This window comes from Falco cherrug, chromosome Z (genome assembly GCF_023634085.1).
Source record: "Falco cherrug isolate bFalChe1 chromosome Z, bFalChe1.pri, whole genome shotgun sequence".
NCBI lineage: Eukaryota > Metazoa > Chordata > Aves > Falconiformes > Falconidae > Falco > Falco cherrug.
The window spans coordinates 68850070-68869862 of NC_073720.1; the positions used below are offsets into that span (position 1 = coordinate 68850070).

At 39.9% G+C, this 19793-nt stretch overlaps 1 protein-coding gene across 2 annotated transcripts in view; it reads left to right on the top strand.

Annotated features, from left to right (window-relative positions):
* DGKQ (diacylglycerol kinase theta) overlaps positions 1–19793 on the top strand; it is a 109110-nt gene that overhangs the window by 30018 nt on the left and 59299 nt on the right. For both annotated transcript variants that reach the window (XM_055699517.1, XM_027811788.2), the window contains exons 3-6: positions 7145–7244; positions 12609–12694; positions 13423–13548; positions 15606–15759. In XM_055699517.1, the coding sequence (XP_055555492.1) occupies positions 7145–7244; positions 12609–12694; positions 13423–13548; positions 15606–15759 (466 nt within the window). The remainder of the gene's footprint in view (positions 1–7144; positions 7245–12608; positions 12695–13422; positions 13549–15605; positions 15760–19793) is intronic.

Sequence of the window (19793 nt, forward strand, 5' to 3'; positions counted from 1 at the left end):
TGTACTGGGACACAACCTCTTGTTTGTTTACTTTCTTTCCCTACCCCTGTTCCCTGCCCAAGAAGCAATGGAAGGTCCAACTAAGTGTGAGACAAAGACCATCAAGGTTTGGTTACTGCTTAACTTGCCTTAGAATAATAAGTCCCCCGGTCTCATTCAGCTGTCAGAAATGTCTGAGGGATCTTTGTGTGACTGCCTCAGAGAATTAGCTTTTAAGGAATGTTGTTACAAGTGGCTCAAGTGTTTTAACAAATGGGAATAAGGTTGGGAAGCAGGGAAGGAGAATTTGATGTGGTTGGTTTGGGTGGGAGTTCTGGAGAACATAGGGGAAAAAAACCCCATCAGAATCCAATTTTAGAAAATCATTCTTTGGTGGTAGTTGCAGATGTTGGGGGTTTTACATCGGTGTGGGTTAAAAAAAATGCTTGAATGAATGCTTCCTGAATATTTACTACTTCTCCCAGAAGACTGCTGTAGAAGACAGGCTGAAATGCAATATTTGTAAATAAGCTGGTTGGCGTATTATTGTTACATCTTCTTTTCAAATTACTGTGTATTTGGCATGCATCAGTCAAGGGACATTTTCTCCTGCTTTTTGATGGTGGTAGTGGAGTTAGAGCTGTAACATGGACTCAACTTCACAAAATACATGCTTAATATTTTTCTTCTTTTATATTATATATTGTAAACCCAAGTTTTGTTAAGTTCTTTTGTCTCTTTATTATTCCTCTTCTATTTGTCCATGATAAAGAGGCTTTGCTAGTGTGAGGGTTTTTTTCACAGAGAGTCCTAATAATGGTTGTACCTCAAGGCGATCTTTTTACTAGGGCCTGTTGTGATACGGCAAGGGCTAATGGCTTTAAACTAAAAGACAGTAGATGCAGTCTAGATACACAGAAGAAATTTTTTGCTATGTGGGTGGTGAAAACCTGGAACAGGTTACCCAGAGAGGTGGTAGATGCCCCATCCCCAGAAACATTCAAGATCAGGCTGGACGGGGCTCTGAGCAACCTGATGTAGTAGATCCTGCTTATTGCAAGGGGGATTGGCCTAGATGACCTCCAAAGGTCCCTTGAAACCCATACCATTCTATGATTTGACCTGGGTGCTTGCTGGGTAGCCCTGACCACCTTCACCAGGAAGGTCCACGTCTAGTTCTTCAGCACTTGACCTATACCTGCATTGTTTCAGCAAGGCGGTTGCTTGCAATGTAGCAGCTACATGGCATTATTTAGAAGCCAAATGAGGTGTAAAACTGCTTGCTGTTAATCTTGGCCCTGCACCGAAGTTTCCTTCCTCCTTTTCCTCCCCAGAATGATAGTCCCTTTAACCCTGAGGTCAACTCAGGAGAGCTTATTATGCTCTATTGAATCTTGATGCAAGCTGCCTGGTAGCCTATGAACTCCCAGAAGAGCCCTATAGCTGTATCAGTTACCCTTCAGGTTCAGAAGTGGTGTGGGATGCCACTGTGTCTGTTTCTTTTAGTTGTTTATCTTGATAGAAGGAGGTCAACATTGATCTTCTCTGTAGCAGTAAGAGCAAGGAGTGACTGTCTCTTGCATATCGTTTTCTCTTTCCAGAACAAAAAAAGCTAGTCCAAGCAACTCTTAATTGCAGTGGAAAGCTCTTACACAAGTCTCATTTTCTAGTAGAAGTATCATATACTCCTGATTTGGAATGGTATGGAATTCACTGTGTAGTTCCCATCGTAAAGGGTCCTTGAGGGCTTTTAGATAACGCCTAATGTCCTGTCACAGAGATCTGTAGGATGGAGAAAAGCATTCCTGGTTAAGGTGAGGTCACATAGGGGTGTGCATTGTTCCCTTGCCCTAGCCCCAGGTAAAACTTGATAAGTATTTGATTTTCTCATCTTTTCTGTCCTATGATATGCTGAGACACCATTTAACTTTGTATTCTTACCTGATTTCAGAACTTCCATACGGCATGTGTACATAAAGTTGCTTTTTAGCACCAACTGACTTATCAGGTACTCAGAGGAAGAATGTCAGTTTGGACACAACTGACAAGTAATTGACAGACATTGTCTCTAAAAGGCAGAAGTAGAAATAGAGTGTATTCAGCTGCATGCAGTATATTTAAGTTGCAGAAATCCTTTGCTACTGAAGTAGAGAGGTTTCAAGCAAATAAAAGAGCTCTTTGTGATTACTGAGTAATAAGTAGGTAATTGAAAAGACGTCAGTACTGGGAAGAGTCAAATCACAAATCTGTTAGCTGCTTTCAGAGAGGCTGTGGTCTAGGCAACCTGGACAGAATAATCACGGGTGTACTCGGATGTGATCACCTTATCTACCTCTCTAGAGCAAAGGGGTTTGGTGTCGAAGTGAACCCTAGGAGTGTTAGATAAGGAAGTACTTCTGCAGCGTAAACATCAGACTCCATTTGTTTCAGAAACACCATTTTAATTTGTATCAGCAATTTTTGCTGTCCTTCTGTTGAGTCTTTGTGAAAGACGGCATGTGACTGACTACCCTTATGGGCATGGTTGCTTCCGTGCTGGTTGTGCTTGTCCTTAAAACACCAGTGTTTTTGAACGGAAAACCAGTGACCTTACGTTAAATTCCTTTCGTTCAACCTTTGGAGGTTATTGTGAAAGTGTTTGTGTCTGTATTTCTGTATACCCTTTCCGACTTGGAAGCTGATCAGCCCCACACTACTGTAGGTCCTGCAACCCTGCTTTCTTGGTCTCTCCAGTGTCCTACAAAGTCCAAGTGTGAGTTTTTTTAAATGTAATGGGGAAGGAGATACATGGGCAAAATAATATTTAGATACAGGCTGAGTAACAGTTTTTAGTAGGTTGTTCTTTTTCAAGACTGCCCAAGACAGCAGCTGTCACGGGCTTTTGGTATGTCTATTTCTCTTGTTCCCCTTTGAGCCTGCAAGTCTGGTTCAGGATTCAGGCTAAACACTTTCTTCTCCCTGAGTTGGTACAAAAGCAGCTGTACCTGGTTGAAGAATTGGCCTTCCTGGAGCTGTGTTTTTCCCCACTGAGGTGTCCAGAAGGTTGCAGACCAGTAAGATTTGACCTGACTTGACTCTATTCACAAACTAGAGGGTTTGGGTGGTAGCTGGGCTGCTCTGTGCGTAGTGATACCACTGCAGTGGAAAAGAGCACTTAAATTCATGGCCTGCTGTTATCTATATACTTGGTAGCCTGTGACATTTCAGGATGAGGAACAATTTCAAAAAGCACTACCAAAAGAAAACAATTCTATTCTTTCTATTTTTTCCAAAGTTTGGATATTAAGAGCAGTTTGTTGCTGTTCTTTCTCTATGATGCAGAAATGCTATACACTTGCACAGGTTGCGCTGAGAGAGTTAGATTCTAAGTTTTTTTTCTGTAGGTTCAAATTTTGTTACAGGCCATTACAGACTTTTACAGAAATGTGGTATGTTCTGTAATGCTTTGGATTTCTTGACAGGTGGCAGGAAACAAAATAGGAACTAGCAATATCTTGTCCAAGAGTGCAGTCATTCTGGAGCTTATGCTGGTGTGTTATCGCTGTCTTTTGATGGGCTTCTGATCAATACTGTAAGGGCACTTAGATGTCATTTAATGGTATTACTAGCAGAAATTTTCTGTATTTTTCTGCAGAAATCAATTTTAGTGGTTTGCATAAAGTAATTTAAGTAGTTATATTGGAGAAGCAGTTTTAAACTCTCATCAATTATTAAACTTTCCTTCTGTAGGCTGTCTTATGTGTCTGTACTTTGCTGTACTCATACAGGTGGATATAAATTAAAGAAAAATGCCTAACATTTCAGATTCTGACACGCTGCCTCACTGGCTTTCCTGGTCTGAATTTTGGTTCTTTTTATGTATTGGGTGCTTGGAACTTGTTTGGCAACAAAAGAAATATAGGGAGCTGTAAGGAGAAACATCATGTGATAGATGATTTCGTTATGTTGTACTTGCTTTTTTTTTTTTTTTTCTCTTTTTCCATCTTATTCCCATCCCATTTCCCACCAGGCTCTGCAGTGGTTTTATACCTGTCTCTTTGAAAGCAGGTTAGAAAGACCATTCATAATAAATAAAGTTTCTTTGGCTTGTTTCAGAAAGGAAGAAGTTAAGGTGAACAGATTTTTTTTTTCTTTTCCTTTTTCTTTTCCCCTTTTCTTTTTTCCACCCGACATTTCAATCAGCAAGTTGTTCCCTTCTTTTTCACAGTGACATGAGACTTCGGAGGATTGTTACCAGGGTCTGAACACGTGCAGAATTTAGGTTTGGTATCTTTCCCTCAGGTCTTCTAGATAAGTACAGTCAGACCCTGAATAAATTTGACTCCTGTCAAAGTAATTTCTTACAGTCTTTCCCAAAAGAAGCAGTTTTTTCACAAAACTCTACTTTGATATATGGAGTGTCCTTTTTTTTTCAGCAGAACCTTTCTGTGACAGTAATGAAAAGCCTGCATTTCTACGCCAGTTGTAAGATAAAATAGCCAGACTCATGGCCAGGGAAAGGAAAGTTCTCTGTGTTTCAAACATGGGTTGTTGAGGGGATCAGATGCCCATGCTGGGTGTCCAGAGGAGGTTATTGACCACTCCAGAGATAGAGGAGGTCTTGTCTGTGTCTGATCTCAAGGGGAATACTGCTGCCTTGGGGACAGGACAGCTGGCTCTGCTGTGCCTGGGGCTGTGGCACGAGTAGGGCAGGCAGATGACTTGAAGGTGAGAGATGTGCAGAAAAGCTTTCATGGAAAAATCCCATCAGGCCTTTTCAGTACTCCTCCCACTTGCTGTGTCTGGCTGGGATTGTGCTGACGTGCACTTGAACTCATGGTGTAGAATGATCTTTGGGCAAGTGGCCTTCTCCCACCAAGCTGCAATTGGACTTTCCTCCTATTTTTAGAATGGCTAGAGCAATAAAACAGCTCTGGCACTTTACTTCAAGAATAGCTGAGCCAGGTAACTTTTATGTTACTCTACAGGGAGGTTTGGTTTTTCATTTCTCCTGAAGAAGTATGAAAGTGCAATAAAAGTGGGTAGGGATTATGAGCCTTAATCTGAGATAGTTTCATTACAGCTCCCCAGTCTCTCCAGGGTTCACCACCACCACCCCTCCCCAAGGTTATATATTCGTTTTATAAGCAGGCATTATATGACTCTTCTGATCTTAAATAAATAAATAAATAAATAATGCAAGCCAACCCTGAACTTTGTGTCAGTTAGAGCTGGAGGGCTGAAGAGAATGAAGTTTCTGTGTGGATTGACAGGAGCAGGAGACAGACCACAAAGCATAGTCTGTCTGTAGTTTTAAGTCCTGAACTTTTACATAAAGTAAAAATTCAAAGCTTTTGGAGGCAAGGATATTTTATATAATATATCACGTTGGAGATACTGATATGAAATCCTTTTTGTAGGCTGGCTGACAGCCAGGTGTGGCGAGGAGCCTGGGATCTGAACAGGCAGTTTCCTGGTGAGTCAGGGACCAAGGATCCCTCCAGACAGTGCAGTCTGCTGAGGCAATGAGCTCGTGACTGCGTCACTGTACAACTGCTCTGCATGATCTTGTTCACATCTGACAACATAGGTGTATTTCATACCTCTCTTCATCCTCCTTTGCCTCCGAAAGATTAATTCTGAGGAGGACGGAAGGAACCATGTGCTTTGCAGTTTGGAGATTAGTGATTGTTCTTAACTAAACTTTCAGTAATGTTCCTTTCTCCTTGTGTTATGTCTGGCAAAATTTATTACTCTTACTCATTGCACCTGCTTGAAGTATAGGATTGTTTAGTGTAACTGCCTCCGTGCTTTCAGAGGCAGAAGCACTGGTGGGAATAATACCTTTGTAAGTGCAAGCAACTTCCTGGGTCATCAGATTCTGTGATCCCAGTATGTGTCAGATTTGCTGCTAGATATTCCCAGGAAAACTCTTAATACACAAGGAGAGAAATTAAAATCCTGCTCAATAACTTTGGAGGGTTGTTTACTAGTACATCAGGGAGGGAAAGTAGATATCTGTATGTGTATCTTAAATAATTTCTAACTTTTTACTGGGCATGATTTATTTCATTTCGCACCTAAGTAAACATTTGTCAGCTTTTAGTAGAAATGGGGTTTTCTTTGTGATGCAAGAACCAGAAGATAAATCTGGTATGTTTGTCACATCAGGAAGGGCATGTGAGATGCACAATGCTAAATACCTAAGTTGTGGCAAACTTTTATGGAAGTCATTTGGATTATAGAATTGTAAAGATGCAATTATGCTTCTTCCATCTAATGTGAATGTCAATTTAATGAAGATGTGTGTCTTGCAGGAAGAATGGTCTCTAGAACAAGTATAAAGCTCAAGTATGTTTCTTGTGCATTTTTCATCATTTTTTCTGTTGTTGTTTTGGTACTGTCGCTTCCAGTCTTCATTATTAATCACTAAACAAGAAGAAAACTCTACCTTTTTAGGATAAGTGAATAGTATGCTAGAAATACATTTGCTAAAACTGTTGGTACAGCTCTTGGCAAGAGGAAGTTGAAATGTATCATCTTCTACCTACAGTCAAAGGAACCTCAGTATGGATGTACTTCAAGAGCTGGATCTCTGTACCGTCCAGGCTGTGGTGCTTTGCAGGGGCAGGGGGGGACCAATGCCTTTGCCCTGATCAGTCAGTTGGCTGGGCTGTATTCAGAGAAGAGGTGAAAGGCATGTGGAGAGTACCAGACTGTGACAGCACAGAGCTTTTAGAAATTGGCTTGAGTGTGTCTTTAGGGTATTTTGTGTACATGTGCAACTGTTACTCTTCAATTGTCCTTGATTCGGTTAAGAATACAGAAAGGAACTGTGATTTCAGGTAAGTCACACAGTACTGAACCCACAGGAAACGTTTGGCTTTGTGGCAGTGTGAAACATCAGGAAGCTGAACAGCACTTAAAAATATATACATTACATATTAAAACTGGAAAATGTAAAAAATATTTTTAGAAAAAAATACTTGAAGTATTTCAAATATATTATTAAGTATGGACTATTTTTTTTTTACAAGAATGCTTTGCTGGTATATTTGTTCTTGGGCTTAGTAAAGTTTACGTTGTATATACTGACCTGTCTTACATGATAAAGCAGTCTCTGTGAACTGTAACTGGCACTTTGAAAGTTGTGGATGATGATGTTTTATCCATTCTTCATTGGCAGGTTCCAGTTGCACACTGTTTTGGCCCTCCAGGACATTACAAAAGAAAGTTTTGCACTGTGTGCAGAAAGTCATTAGAGTCATCTGCCTTTCGATGTGAAGGTAACTTAAAAAACCCTACTTGTATAGCTGCCTGTGTGTTATCCAGTAATGTACACTTTGCTTGCATTGCACACCTTACATATATATACACACACACATACATGTGCTCACTGTGAGACTTTTTGGGTTGTTTATCATCCACTCATTGACTGTAGAAATGTGTACTTCAAACTAAGGAATCTTCAGTAAACCACAGACTTTATCAAACGTGTGTGCTCTTTCATCTTTCGTCCAATTTACTCTGAGCAAGTCTGTGATGTTGATCGTGTGTAATGAAGTCATGCCTGAGATATGCAAAGAATGAGAAGCTATTATGGCGAAAGAAAGACTCCTCCTGTTGAGGTAATTTATTTCTGTTTCCAATGGGAGCTGTTAATACAGAGAATCATCAGGTATTCACGTTTCTAAAACCTCCCCCTTTCTACAAAAGAATGGAATATAACTTTTCTGTGTTACTGGTCTCAGATAGCTATTGCTTGTAGTGGCAATGAGTGCCTTGAATGGAAAGATATTTGAAAATATTATTTGTCAAAATAATACTGCTCTGAATGTTCTGACATGGATCCTCTGAAAAAACATTAATTAAATAAATCAACCAAACACCAGAATTTTTATTTGGAATATGTGTTAGCATAAGTACTTGACTGATTTTTGACATGGGGCAGCTGCTTAATTCTCCCTTGTCTCCCCTGTCTTGAATATCAGGTAGTTGTTCAGTTGATGTTGTGAGGTTGAATAGAATTCAGTATTTTAAAGGAATATTACCTGTGGACTTTCAAAAAAAAGATAGGGTCTACTGAGAGAAGAATCACTTCTGTAGGGATTTGAGATGCTTTCAAAATTGCTGTTATGCTAAAGATAATGTCTTATTTAATACGATCACCTCTGTGTGTGGGAAACATTTCTTTTTGATCAGGGCATTTAGACTTACAATGGTGCAGTGTTTTTTGTTTCTGCTTTGGTCTTCTGAGTTCCATAATGAATCTAAACTATGTTCTTCTGACTAGTGGAAATCTGTCGCTTAATATAGTTACCGTGTGGGTGGGATGGTCAAAGAGCTACAGATACCACAGAGTTGTCTCTGATGATCTATCTTAATAAGCCTCAGAACCTGTGTGGCATGAGAGAGAATTTGGAAAGAAAATTTTTGCTAGCTATGTCCTCCTAACTCTTGAAAATTACTTTAGTGATTTTAGTTGAAGCTTTCTAAATTTTGCTTTCATTTTCTTACTCTCTTAATTCTACTGTGTTAGCATTGTACCCAATGCAAGGGAATATTTATTTTTTCAGATGTTTCCATTTAAGTGTTTTTAAACAAGAAACATGTGAAATTGAATGTTATATTTAGGTATTACAAATGCCCAGACATATTTTTTTTCTGGTTCAGTGAAGGTTCTGAATGACGTTCCTTGCATGGATTAAATTGTTTTCTTCTTTTCTGTGGAGTGACTTGTTTGCTATCCAGTTTTCTGAATACCAGTGAGTCTACAACTTGTTTCTCTGATACTTTTCCAGCTGAGGTTCATAAAATGCACAAGATTCTTCCTTTACTCTTCAAAAATACTTTCAGAATTTGTTTTAGAAGCTAGCTGTTTTAAGCTGTAGGGCTTTTCAATCCAGATGGAATTGTTGAACTTCCTTGCTTTTTTTTGATTCCTTCTAATAACTGAGCTTAATAGTACAATTCTACTGTTAATTATGATGTTCTCTACTGAATACTGAAATTTAAAGAACTTTTCCTGAATCTTTACCGTAATTCAGGTAGAAAAGAGGGTTAAGATGAAGTTAACTTCTCTAAGCAAATTATTAACATCATTAGATGTACTTTTAAAATAATTCAAATAATTTGTTTTGGACTCTTCAGGAGTCTCTGTTGGACTTTCTTACATTAAAATAAATTTTCCTTGACAGGAGATAGAAAATTACTAAACGCTGTGGGCGCATGATGGGGCATCTGTGGTCAGAAATGAGCATGCATGTATATTAAACTCTGGTGAGATAAGTACATAACACTTACTGGAAAAAATGACAACGCTTGGCCTCCAAATTCTGCTGATAATTATTAATAGCTTTGGACAGCTATTTTTGCTGTAGAATTCACTGGGTAACAGATGAACTCAGACTCATGATGGTGGGAGTTGCTTTCCCTTTTTTTTTACAAGAAGAAGGACTGCAAAGAAAAAAAGAAGAAAGGGAGTAACCCAAACATGTTTTTAGCATTGGATCCTTTACAAAAGTTTCTTATTAAACATCAACCAGGAGCAGCAATTTTACTGGAGAGGGAGGCAGTTAATGTTTTAAAGATTATTCTGCCAAGTTTATGTATTTGAAATGAACCAACTTGGTTTTTTGGCAATAATGAAGGAGTTCTCAGCACTTTAATGACTAGCTTGAACAGAAGACCACTGTTCTGTTAAAAGTTAAAGAATTGTGAGGGTTATGGAAAGGCTGATAAAGATGAAACTTCTTTTTGTAGGTGCTCTGATTTGACTTATCTTAACATATAAAAAGCTTTAACATTTCTATCAGTGGGATAGCTATTTTAAGGGTTTAACTCCTGTGACAGCTCCTGTCCTTCACATGCGCGCATTTTCTTACTGAGTTGGATTTGGTGTTAGAAGCAGCAGATGTGAATTAAACCAAGGGGGAAAAAAAATGTCTTGTTCTTACATATATACATACATGTATAGCAAATAGCAGTATGTGCCTGTGTTAGCAGAATTAATGATAAAAACCCCAACATGTTGTTAATTCCTTGTTGTGGTTTCACCCTGGCTGGCAACGCAGCACCACACAGCTGCTTGCTCACCCCCTCTCACCCAGAGGGATGGTGAGAAGGATCAGAAAGGAATGTAAAACTCGAAGGTTGAGGTAAGAACAATTTAATAGGTAAAGCAAAAGCCACCCACGCAAGCAAAGCAAAGCAAGGAATCCATTCACCACTCCCCATGGGCAGGCAGGTGTTCGGCCATCCCCAGGGAAGCTGGGCTCCGTCACGTGTAATGGTTACTCGGGAAGACAAACACCATAATGCCAGGTGTCCCCCCCTTTATACTCAGCATGGCATCATATGGTATGGAATATCCCTTTGGCTAGTTTGGGTCACCTGTCCTGGCTGTGTCCCCTCCCAGTTTCCTGTGCCCCTCCAGCCCTCTCGCTGACAGGGCCTGAGAAACTGAAAAGTTTTTGGCTTAGTGTAAATGCAAAACTAAAACCATCAGTGTGCTGTCAGCATTGTTCTCACATCAGAGCCAAAGCACAGCACTGCACCAGCTGCCGAGAAAAAAACTAACTCTATCCCAGCTGAAACCAGGACATTCCTTCAAGCTGTAATATGGTCTACAGAAACTTTTACCATTAGTGAGGATATGACTCAAAGCATCTAACTTGAGTGGTAGCTGAATTGGCAACACTGTAAAATATTCCTGTTGTATCTATGGATATGGAGAAGTGTGAGTGGAGGAGGGACCATGTCACCCCTCATCTAAAAGTTCTTGAGCTCAGTGAAGACGTATGGTGTGGGGCATTGTATGTAAAAGCTTGTGGTTGACTTAGCCCTGTTAAAAGAGGCTTTGCTTTGGTGTGGTGGTAGATCATGGTCTTCTGTGGGATTAGTTCTGATCACCTTTCCTAGAGACCAGAGACTGATTTTAAAATAAGGTGGTTTCTCTATATAATTAAATACTGTTTACAAGATACTTTCATGTCATGTAGGTAACATGCACAGTTGCCACCTTCCAATCTTCAGGTTACAGTCTTCAGTTTTTTGTGATGTCCTTGGAACAGTAACCTGTTCAACAAAACAAAACCAGAAAAAAAGTATTTGAGGAATTTGATGCTTGCTTCTTTCTTTCATTTACTCTAAAAAAAATCAGATGCCTTCCCAGAGTATTTGTATACACAAGTCTGTAAAAAGCAGCTAGAGGAGGATCTTTTTCATCCATCTCTGTCTGACGTCCATAGAGAACTTTCTGAACTCTTGCAGTAGTGAAGCTAAGTATTGAGATATTTTAGTTGGTTTTGTTTTTTTTAATGAATGATCCTTTGCAGCATAATAATTTAGCTGGGTGGCTTTTTTTTTTGTTTGGTTGTTTTTTGTAGGTTCTGTTTTCTTTCACTTCTGATACTTCAAGTCAGCTTTTAAATAATGAAGGTACTTTATTCAAAACCAAACTTGCCTAAAACTTCATAGGCTTCACTAAAACTTCTTCCAGCTGCAGTATAGAACAGGTATTTTGGAAGACAATGTTAAGTTTACTTAGGAGGGTGTGCTGAAAAAATTATTATTTTCCTTTTCCTGACAATGAAATGGTGATTTGCCATATGCAGACACACCTTGGACAAATCGTTGAGATTAACATACTGGTTTATTCTGGTCAGGTTTAAAATTAAATCCATTGAGTGTCATTTGGCAATAAAAAGTATTTATTTCCTGAGTAAAACATGCTTTCTGGCTGTTGCAGTCTTCCCAGGAATTATGTCCTCCGGTCATTTTGCATGTTCTGATGTCAGCGTGTGTCATTATCACTTTGCAAACACCAGCGAGTTCATGCTGGTGCAGCTGTGCCACGTGGGTTGGTGGCTGATCTGATCTCTGCTGTGGCTCCCGGGCTCCTGTGGGACTGTGAGCGAGACAAGGCTCCTGGCTGCCATCAGGAGGGGTGTGCTACTTGCCTTGCTGCTGTTCTGGTGGGAGTGCCCCCCTCCTACTTTGCTGGGGCTGGGGTCTTGTCTCTTGACTCCTGCTTCTGACAGCCCCATGGATGGACAGAGGTGCTGTCCAGCAGAAAAGCATCAGCTGTTTTGCACCCACTCTTGTGCCCGCTTCCTCTGCAGTATGCTTTGCAAAAGGTTTTGTAAAGGGAATGGAGTATTGCTTCAGGAAGACCATTACTTTACACTCAAGACTTGGTGGTATTTGGATGCAGGAGAACTTTCTGTTAATGCTTCTAACATTCAGCTTTTTTTGGATTTGGTTAAATCGAAGTAAGACTTTCGGGCATGATTATATGGGAGTAGGCAGTGGTTCCTGTGGAACTGTGAGACAAAGCTGTAATAAGCCAAACAGTTGTTGCAAATTTAACTTGCTGTATTGAAGGAAATACAGCAAGTGCTTATGAGCAAAATGAGCTTAGTCTTTCCTAATACTTGTGGCATCAGTTTAACGCAAAGGAAATGGAGCAACACACAGGACAATGCTGATAAACTTCCTTCATTGCCTGTCTTTGAACAAAAAAGAGCATGAAGGAAAGAAAGCATGGTGTGAAAAGGTAGTGGAGGACTGAGGGAGGGAGGGAGGGAAGGGAAGCAAAAACACCCCGGGGTTTCTAGCTTAAAGAAGTTTTCTTGTTTTCATGCTTTTAGTATGTGAGCTACACGTGCACACAGACTGTATCCTGTTTGCTTGCAGTGACTGCAGACAGTGTCACCAGGATGGGCACCAGGACCACGTAAGTGTGAATGCCTCTGCAGCAGAAAGTGGTCGTGCATTTTCAGTGTGAAAATTGGCTAGAGGAGGGGGAGGAGCCTTGGCCTTTCTTTCACATGCTGCCATTTGTCAAAGTATTTTTGTTGCTTATTGGCAGGCAAAGGAAATGTGGCTTCAGAATGCATCACAGATAGCAAAATGAACTTAAATTCTGACGTACGATGCTTATTGTAGCAGTGCTGAAAAGTCTGTGTAATGTATATAATGTCCTAATTAAAAAAAATAATAATTAAGCATCTTATCTAAAAACTTGCATTGCAGAAGCTGGCATGGAACTCTTCCCCCACCCCCCATATATGTTGAGCTGTTTGCTGCATTCCATCCCTGGCAAACATTGTCATATTCCTCAGGCTTCCTGCAGTCTGTCTGAGGCAAGACTGCCCACCTTCTTGCTGTAAAATATATGCATAATACTAACCTGTTCAGGATAATTGTTTAAATAAAGAATAAACAGTTTTTAGTGGACTGTGAAGAAAAAGAATATTTAAAAATATTAAACTATTTTTGGCAGTTTAATAAACTTCTTTCTGTGAAATACAAGATTGTTCAGTTTGTATAAAGTAAGAAAATACTTTATGTCCTAGTCTGTGTTGCTGTTTCCCCAGAGCTGTTTGAATTGCTGATTGTACGTTAGGTTGAGGATGCCTCTCTATGTTTTGTGTAACACCAAGTCTTGATGTGTTCCTCCAGGACACTTACCACCACCACTGGAGGGAGGGAAACCTTTCTTCAAGTGCTCGTTGTGAAGTTTGCAAAAAAACTTGTGGCTCTTCTGAGGTGCTGTCTGGCATGAGATGTGAATGGTGTGGCATCCTGGTATGTTGTGCTGTTGTGTATAATTGTGGGAACCATATATATATATATATAGAGAGAGAGAGATATGCACATGCTTATTTAAACATTTTATATAAAATATTTGTACACTTCATAAATATACTTTATATACACTTCATAAATACACTTCATTTATGTACTTATATAAATATGTACTTGAGTTACATGGAAAATCTGATTTTCTAAGTCCCCCCATTAGTCTTTAAAAGGAGCAATTCTCAAAATCACAGTTAAGTTTTATGTAAATACAATAGAATTAAAATTTGTCAGGGACTAATCATTATAGATTTCTGCTTAGAAGCCTGCAGTTACTTTTCCTATGTGAAATCAGAATTTCTTTCATGTCGTATGAATTCTGCAAGGTCAAAGATTTACCATTCCAATATGCTTATCCTTCTTTCAGTGTAGAATAATTCTTAACCTGTATGTTCTGGGTTTTTTTTTAAGCTATCATTATTGGCTTCTGTCTTTTCTGTTCACATGATGCATGTTGAATTCCAATGCAACATAATGGTATGCTTAAATAATCCTCATGAAAGCCACAGCTTTTCACATACCGATACACAGTCTGCTGCGTAGATAACAATTGGTCCATCCGTTTAATGCTACCTCTTGTTGAAATATGAAGAAAGTGCAAAGCAGCACTAGATGGGGTGAAGATTAAGTATAAAATAGGTAAATTTTGTAAAATGAAAAGTAATAAAATAGGAACTGTAATAAATGTAATAAACTGTGTAATAATAATTTTAAATGAAACGGAGGTTATTCAGTGTTTCAGGTATGATGAATAATATCTTTTTAAATATTGTGGATTTTGTATTTTTAATATGATTCATAATTTCTGAGGTGGGAAGGGTTGTCTTTGAGGACAGTCTAAAAAATGTAATGTGCTATATGGCCACACATTCAAAGGTACGTGTATGAAATAATGCTGGAAGATCTCTTGCAAGTATGAAGGCAGAAAATAGTTAGTTATGCTTTGGAATAAAAACTCCTAACAGTGTTATCACTGAATCTGCAAGAGGATATTGCTGTTTTCAAGCTGTTTATTATAACCTGCTGTCGTGGTTTAACCCCGGCCGGCAGCCCAGCACCACGCAGCCACTTGCTCACTCCCCCTGACCCAGACGGATGGCAAGGAGGATTGGAAAGGAATGTAAAACTCAAGGGCTGAGATAAGAACAATTTAATAGGTAAAGCAAAAGCCAGGCACCCAAGCAAAGCAGAGCAAGGAATCCATTCACCACTCCCCACGGGCAGGCAGGTGTTCGGCCATCCCCAGGGAAGCCGGGCTCCATCACTCATAATGGTTACTTGGGAAGACAAACGCCATAATGCCAGATGTCCCCCCCTTCCTTCTTCTTCCCCCAGTTTATATACTCAGCATGGCGTCATATGGTATGGAATATCCCTTTGGCCAGTTTGGGTCACCTGCCCTGGCTGTGTCCCCTCCCAGTTTCCCGTGTCCCCTCCCAGTTTCCTGTGTCCTGTCTCCCCCCCAGCCCTCTCACTGGCAGGGCCCAAGGAACTGAAAAGTCCTTGACTTGGTATAAACATCACCCAGCAACAACTCAAACCATCAGTGTGCTGTCAGCATTGTTCTCACATCAGAGCCAAAACACAGCACTGCACCAGCTAATAAGAAGAAAATTAACCCTATCCCAGCTGAAACAGGACACCTGCCTACCTTTCCCACCTCCCTCAGTAAATAACCATATAGAATGGAAGATCCAGGGTTTGAGACCAAAACTTCAAACTTCCTCAGATAGCTATATAAAAAACTTTAGTTTTTAATAGAGCAAGTTTACAGTACTTGGAGTTTCTTCACATTAAGACTTTCGATTATTGGTTATATAAAAGCTGAATGGAACAAAAGACAATCTAAAGTGAAAAATGGGTCACTCACTTCATGAAAGTGATTTACAAAAGGTCTATATATGCCCTAGCCTGGGTTTTGCAATTCTAGTGCATATTTTGTTATAAACAGATTTGCTTTCTTTGTGTCTCATTAAGTCCTTAATTGATGCTTCTATTTATAGGCTCATGCTGCTTGCTACGTAATTGTCACACCAGAATGTACTTTTGGAAGGTTAAGAAATATGATTCTTCCTCCAAGCTGTGTGCAGTTATTTTCTCGCAACTTCAGCAAACTGCATTGTTTTCGAATATCAGAAAATTTGCAAACAGAATCAGGTAAAAACTTTGACAGTTGAATGCAGCTAATTGATGATCATGTTTACCCTAGCACTGTAAATCACTGATATATACAATTCCCAGTTTTCACTGCTTTTGTGGCAACACTGTAACTTCTTGCTATTTCTGGGACAGGATAAAGATTTTTAAACGCACACTGTGCAAAATGCTAAAAATTCTGTTTACTTGTACAGGGCAATTTGAAAACTGTTCTTTAAATAGTAAGCATGCAGAAAGTGAAAACCTAAAATCCAAAAATGTGTATTATTAGTGTTACCATTGCAACAAACACTTGCTGGTACACATTGTTTTTTCTTTGCCTCTTTGATTAAGCATTAGCCCTTTTTAAGATTTCTATACTGAAAGGAAACCATGTATTTATATTTAACAGAGTAATGTTCTGCTGCCATCTAGAGTGTATGTTTGCTTAACAGCTCTTTAGGAACAAGAGAATTTTTTAAGCTGCTGAAGTATTTTCAAATTTATATTTTGATTATGATGTTCTTATAACGCCTTTCTTTTGGTGCTTGAAAGTAGGAAAGTAAATTAAAAGTACACTGTGGAAGTTAAATATTTGCAACTGCACTTTTCTCAGCCTGACAGGTTGTTCTTGAACTTTCTGCTTTGAACATGCACGTTTGGTTTTGGTGAAGGTGGTTGGCTGGTAGCAGGATCCGTGCATTCTCACATGCAGAAGCTATGGCAGTAGTCCTGCTGCTGCATAAACTGCATGACCCTAAGTGTACATAACCTAGATACGCTGAAGTGACCAATAGAAGTTGAAGGGGGAGGGGAGGTGTTATGTTGCTTTCATTGGTTGGGTTTGTTCAGTGAGTTGTTTTTCTTTTTAATGAATATGCTTGTTGTTTGGGGAAGGTGAAGTACTGCACGTACGTCAAAGTCATTGAGTTTTTAATGCTCCCAACATAAGAAAACCCAGAAATAAACTATATGGATAAGCTTCGTTTTGCTGGGAGACTCAAGAATCTTGGTTCAGGTCTATTGTTAGGTATTCTACAGGTTCCCCAAAGACTTAAGCGAAGATAAAGTTGTATTATGAACAGAAGTTAATCACAAACCTTCTAAATAGCCTCGTCGTGTAAGTCTTTTCTGACGTTAACTAAGTTTGTTTTTTAAACAGCAGTGTGTTCTTTTAATATGTCAGGCTTTTAAATCACCTCTAAGTAAAATTAAACACAGAGCACCTTGAGTGAAGGAATCAAAGGTTATAGCTTCACCTTCTAGTCTCTTCCTTCATTATTTCAGGTGATGGTAGAGGTTTTCCATTTAAGGTCTTAGGCCACATGCTAAGTGTATGAGTTTGTGTTACATATACTCAAGTTTTTTTGAAATAATATTTTTTGCATTCCTTTATTTTAAATGTGTGTCTTGTCCTTTGAATTGAGAGAATGCAGTGCAGGTCAGTCAGAAACAGATGCATGGCAAAGGGAAAATACTTAGACCCTTTCCAGTGCTTTAATGTGAGATGAAAAAAAATAAACAAACCCAAAGAAAACGCCCCACATTTGGAAAGGCAGGATGTATTTTTGTAGTGCTCAGCCTGCATACATCCAGATAAAATACCGCAATATCCTGAAAAATCTCTTTTCTAACACCAGATCTCTTTTCTGCTGGTCTGTGAAAATTTCTCCTCCTTGGGCTTAGCTTTCTGTTGTGTGGTGGGCAGCAGCCTCCCAGGGTAGAGGGGCTGCTGACACCTGGGGGAGCACCAGCCAAGCCATGGGGGTGCTCCCCTTCTGCTGCTGGTCCCAGGTGTACCTTTGAACTTGATAGCTGCCGCAGCACATGGCATCTTCCTTTTTTCATGGTCAATGAGCCACAGTTGTGGCTCAGCATAAGGCATGGAGAATATCTGTGGTGTGGTACCTGCCCCACAGTTTGCTGTGCATAAGGCTTTTTGTTCTGGTTTTCCTTAGCCAATGATGGTATGTGACATTTTTAGCACTTAGGTCATTGATGTTCAGGTACAAGCCTGGTGCCTTCATGTGTGGGTCCTTGTTACACCACTCACATCCTATCAAGGTTTTTTTTTAGACCTGTTGCTGAAGTTTTGCTGCTTTCAGCCATCTGCTGGGGATCAACTGTCTGCAGGTCCCTGCCAAAGGCACTGAATGCCATCACTAGGCATGTCTTTCCCTCTGCGCAGATTATTCCTTGAAGGCAAAGCCAGCAATTGCCTTAAACTGATTCTCACATCATCCTGTGATGTCGAGGGAGCTCACCCATGTTCACAGAACCGACCTGCATTTTCTTTCAAAAACCCGCTAGCTCCTGGCATGTGCTGGAAGTTACCAAGACATGTCATCGGTCCAGCAGCTCCCTGACACACTTCAGGACCTGTTTGAAGCAACTCTGACCACGGAGCAGCTTGGGGGAGCTGTCCTGGGAGTTGCTGCTGCTTTTCCAGGGGGAGGCAGAGACTCTGGGTGGCAGACCTCGCTGAAGATTGCATGCACATTAGGGAAGCAAGGAGCACTTCAGCTTTGTTGGAAGACAGGTAGCACTTCTGGCCACTCCTGTGGGATGCATCTTGCAAGCACACTTGTTCAGAAGTCTTCACACGGTGGCATGCACAGAGGCTGCTCTTCTGTTGCCACAGCTGACAAGGGGTGTCTCTCAGATTGTGAAAAGACTGGTTTGTGGAACCAAAGAAATGTTGCCAGTCATCTGGATAAGTTAATTGCTGCAGGCACAGCTCTCCCCAAGCTGATAGTTGGGAAGTATCAGTTTACTTGTCCTAGACAGAGAATGAGCACATCATCGTTGACCTGCTGGGAAGCATTTGTTCTGATTAGCTTTTGCCACTGAGTAAATGCTAAGCTTCATGGCCAACATGTAGTTAACATCTCTCTGCTGAAGGTGGCTTTTCAAAACTCATGGACTACCAGGGGAAGAAATGGTGGAGTTATCTCCTTTTCCTCCAACTGACTCCTGTTTTAGTGTATTTCAAAAGAAGTCTTTGAGCTTCACTGGAATAGTTTCAAGATGCTGTTAGTGTAGTGTAGATTTCCCTACTATCCGGACTGAGGGGGAAAGAGTAATAAAAAATGTCAGTTTCTTTCCATCTAAACTTAGAAAAAGGGGGCAGTTGGGAGCAATCAGGAATTCTTTCATTTCTTGTCGTTGTATTTACTTTTTTTTTAATTTGTTTTTGTCTGAAGTAGAATTTGTGAAGGCATTCAGCTTCCATTTATTTCAGGGCATTTCAAGACCATATTGTCTACATTTCTTTCCAGTTTGCAGCTTAACCTGTTTGTCAACTGTAACAGGGAAGGTATTTCAACCCTTGTTTTATATTTCAAAAACCCCAACCCAGAAATATTATTGTTCGTCTTTCTTGTAGTCAGTTCAAGTATTACCCAAATAATCCTTGTTACCTGGTATTTCCAGTTTAGGACTCCTGCTAAGGACCCTTGTTGACATGCTGCGATTATGCTTCTTGCAAGGTTTTTCTCAGTAAGGATTCTGACTTCCCTAGTACCTCTTTTGCTCTGAAGATCTGTCTTTACTGATTTTATTTTATTTTTTCTCTCTTATTCTGTGCATTGATTTCATGCTTTCTCCCTCAACTGCAAGGTGTAGTTTTTAAAAGGTGTTGCCTGATTTATATATTTAAGGAGCTTTGCATCCCAGTCAGAACTGACTGGGAGTTTCAGTGGGTGGGAGTATGAATACTATTACACGATCAGCCCACGGGGTTGGCTTATGTTGCATGCTACTACTACCCTTAGAGAAGAAAAATGTATCATGGTTAAATTTGCACCAGTCTTTCTGTATGGACCTGTGTGTCAGGAGTGACAATGCAGTCAGGATGTTATCTTCACAGAAGTAAATGTTAGTAGCATTTAATTTAGTATTTTCTAAGTATGTTATGTGTGATTTTACAGGGTGACATTTACATTATCTGACATGTTAGCTCCTAGGTTTTAGTGAGAGCAGTGAGCAGCTCTCAAAGTCCTCTTGTGGAGTGCAGTAATTTCTTTCTCTTTGGGTGTCAGCAGATCTATTTTTCA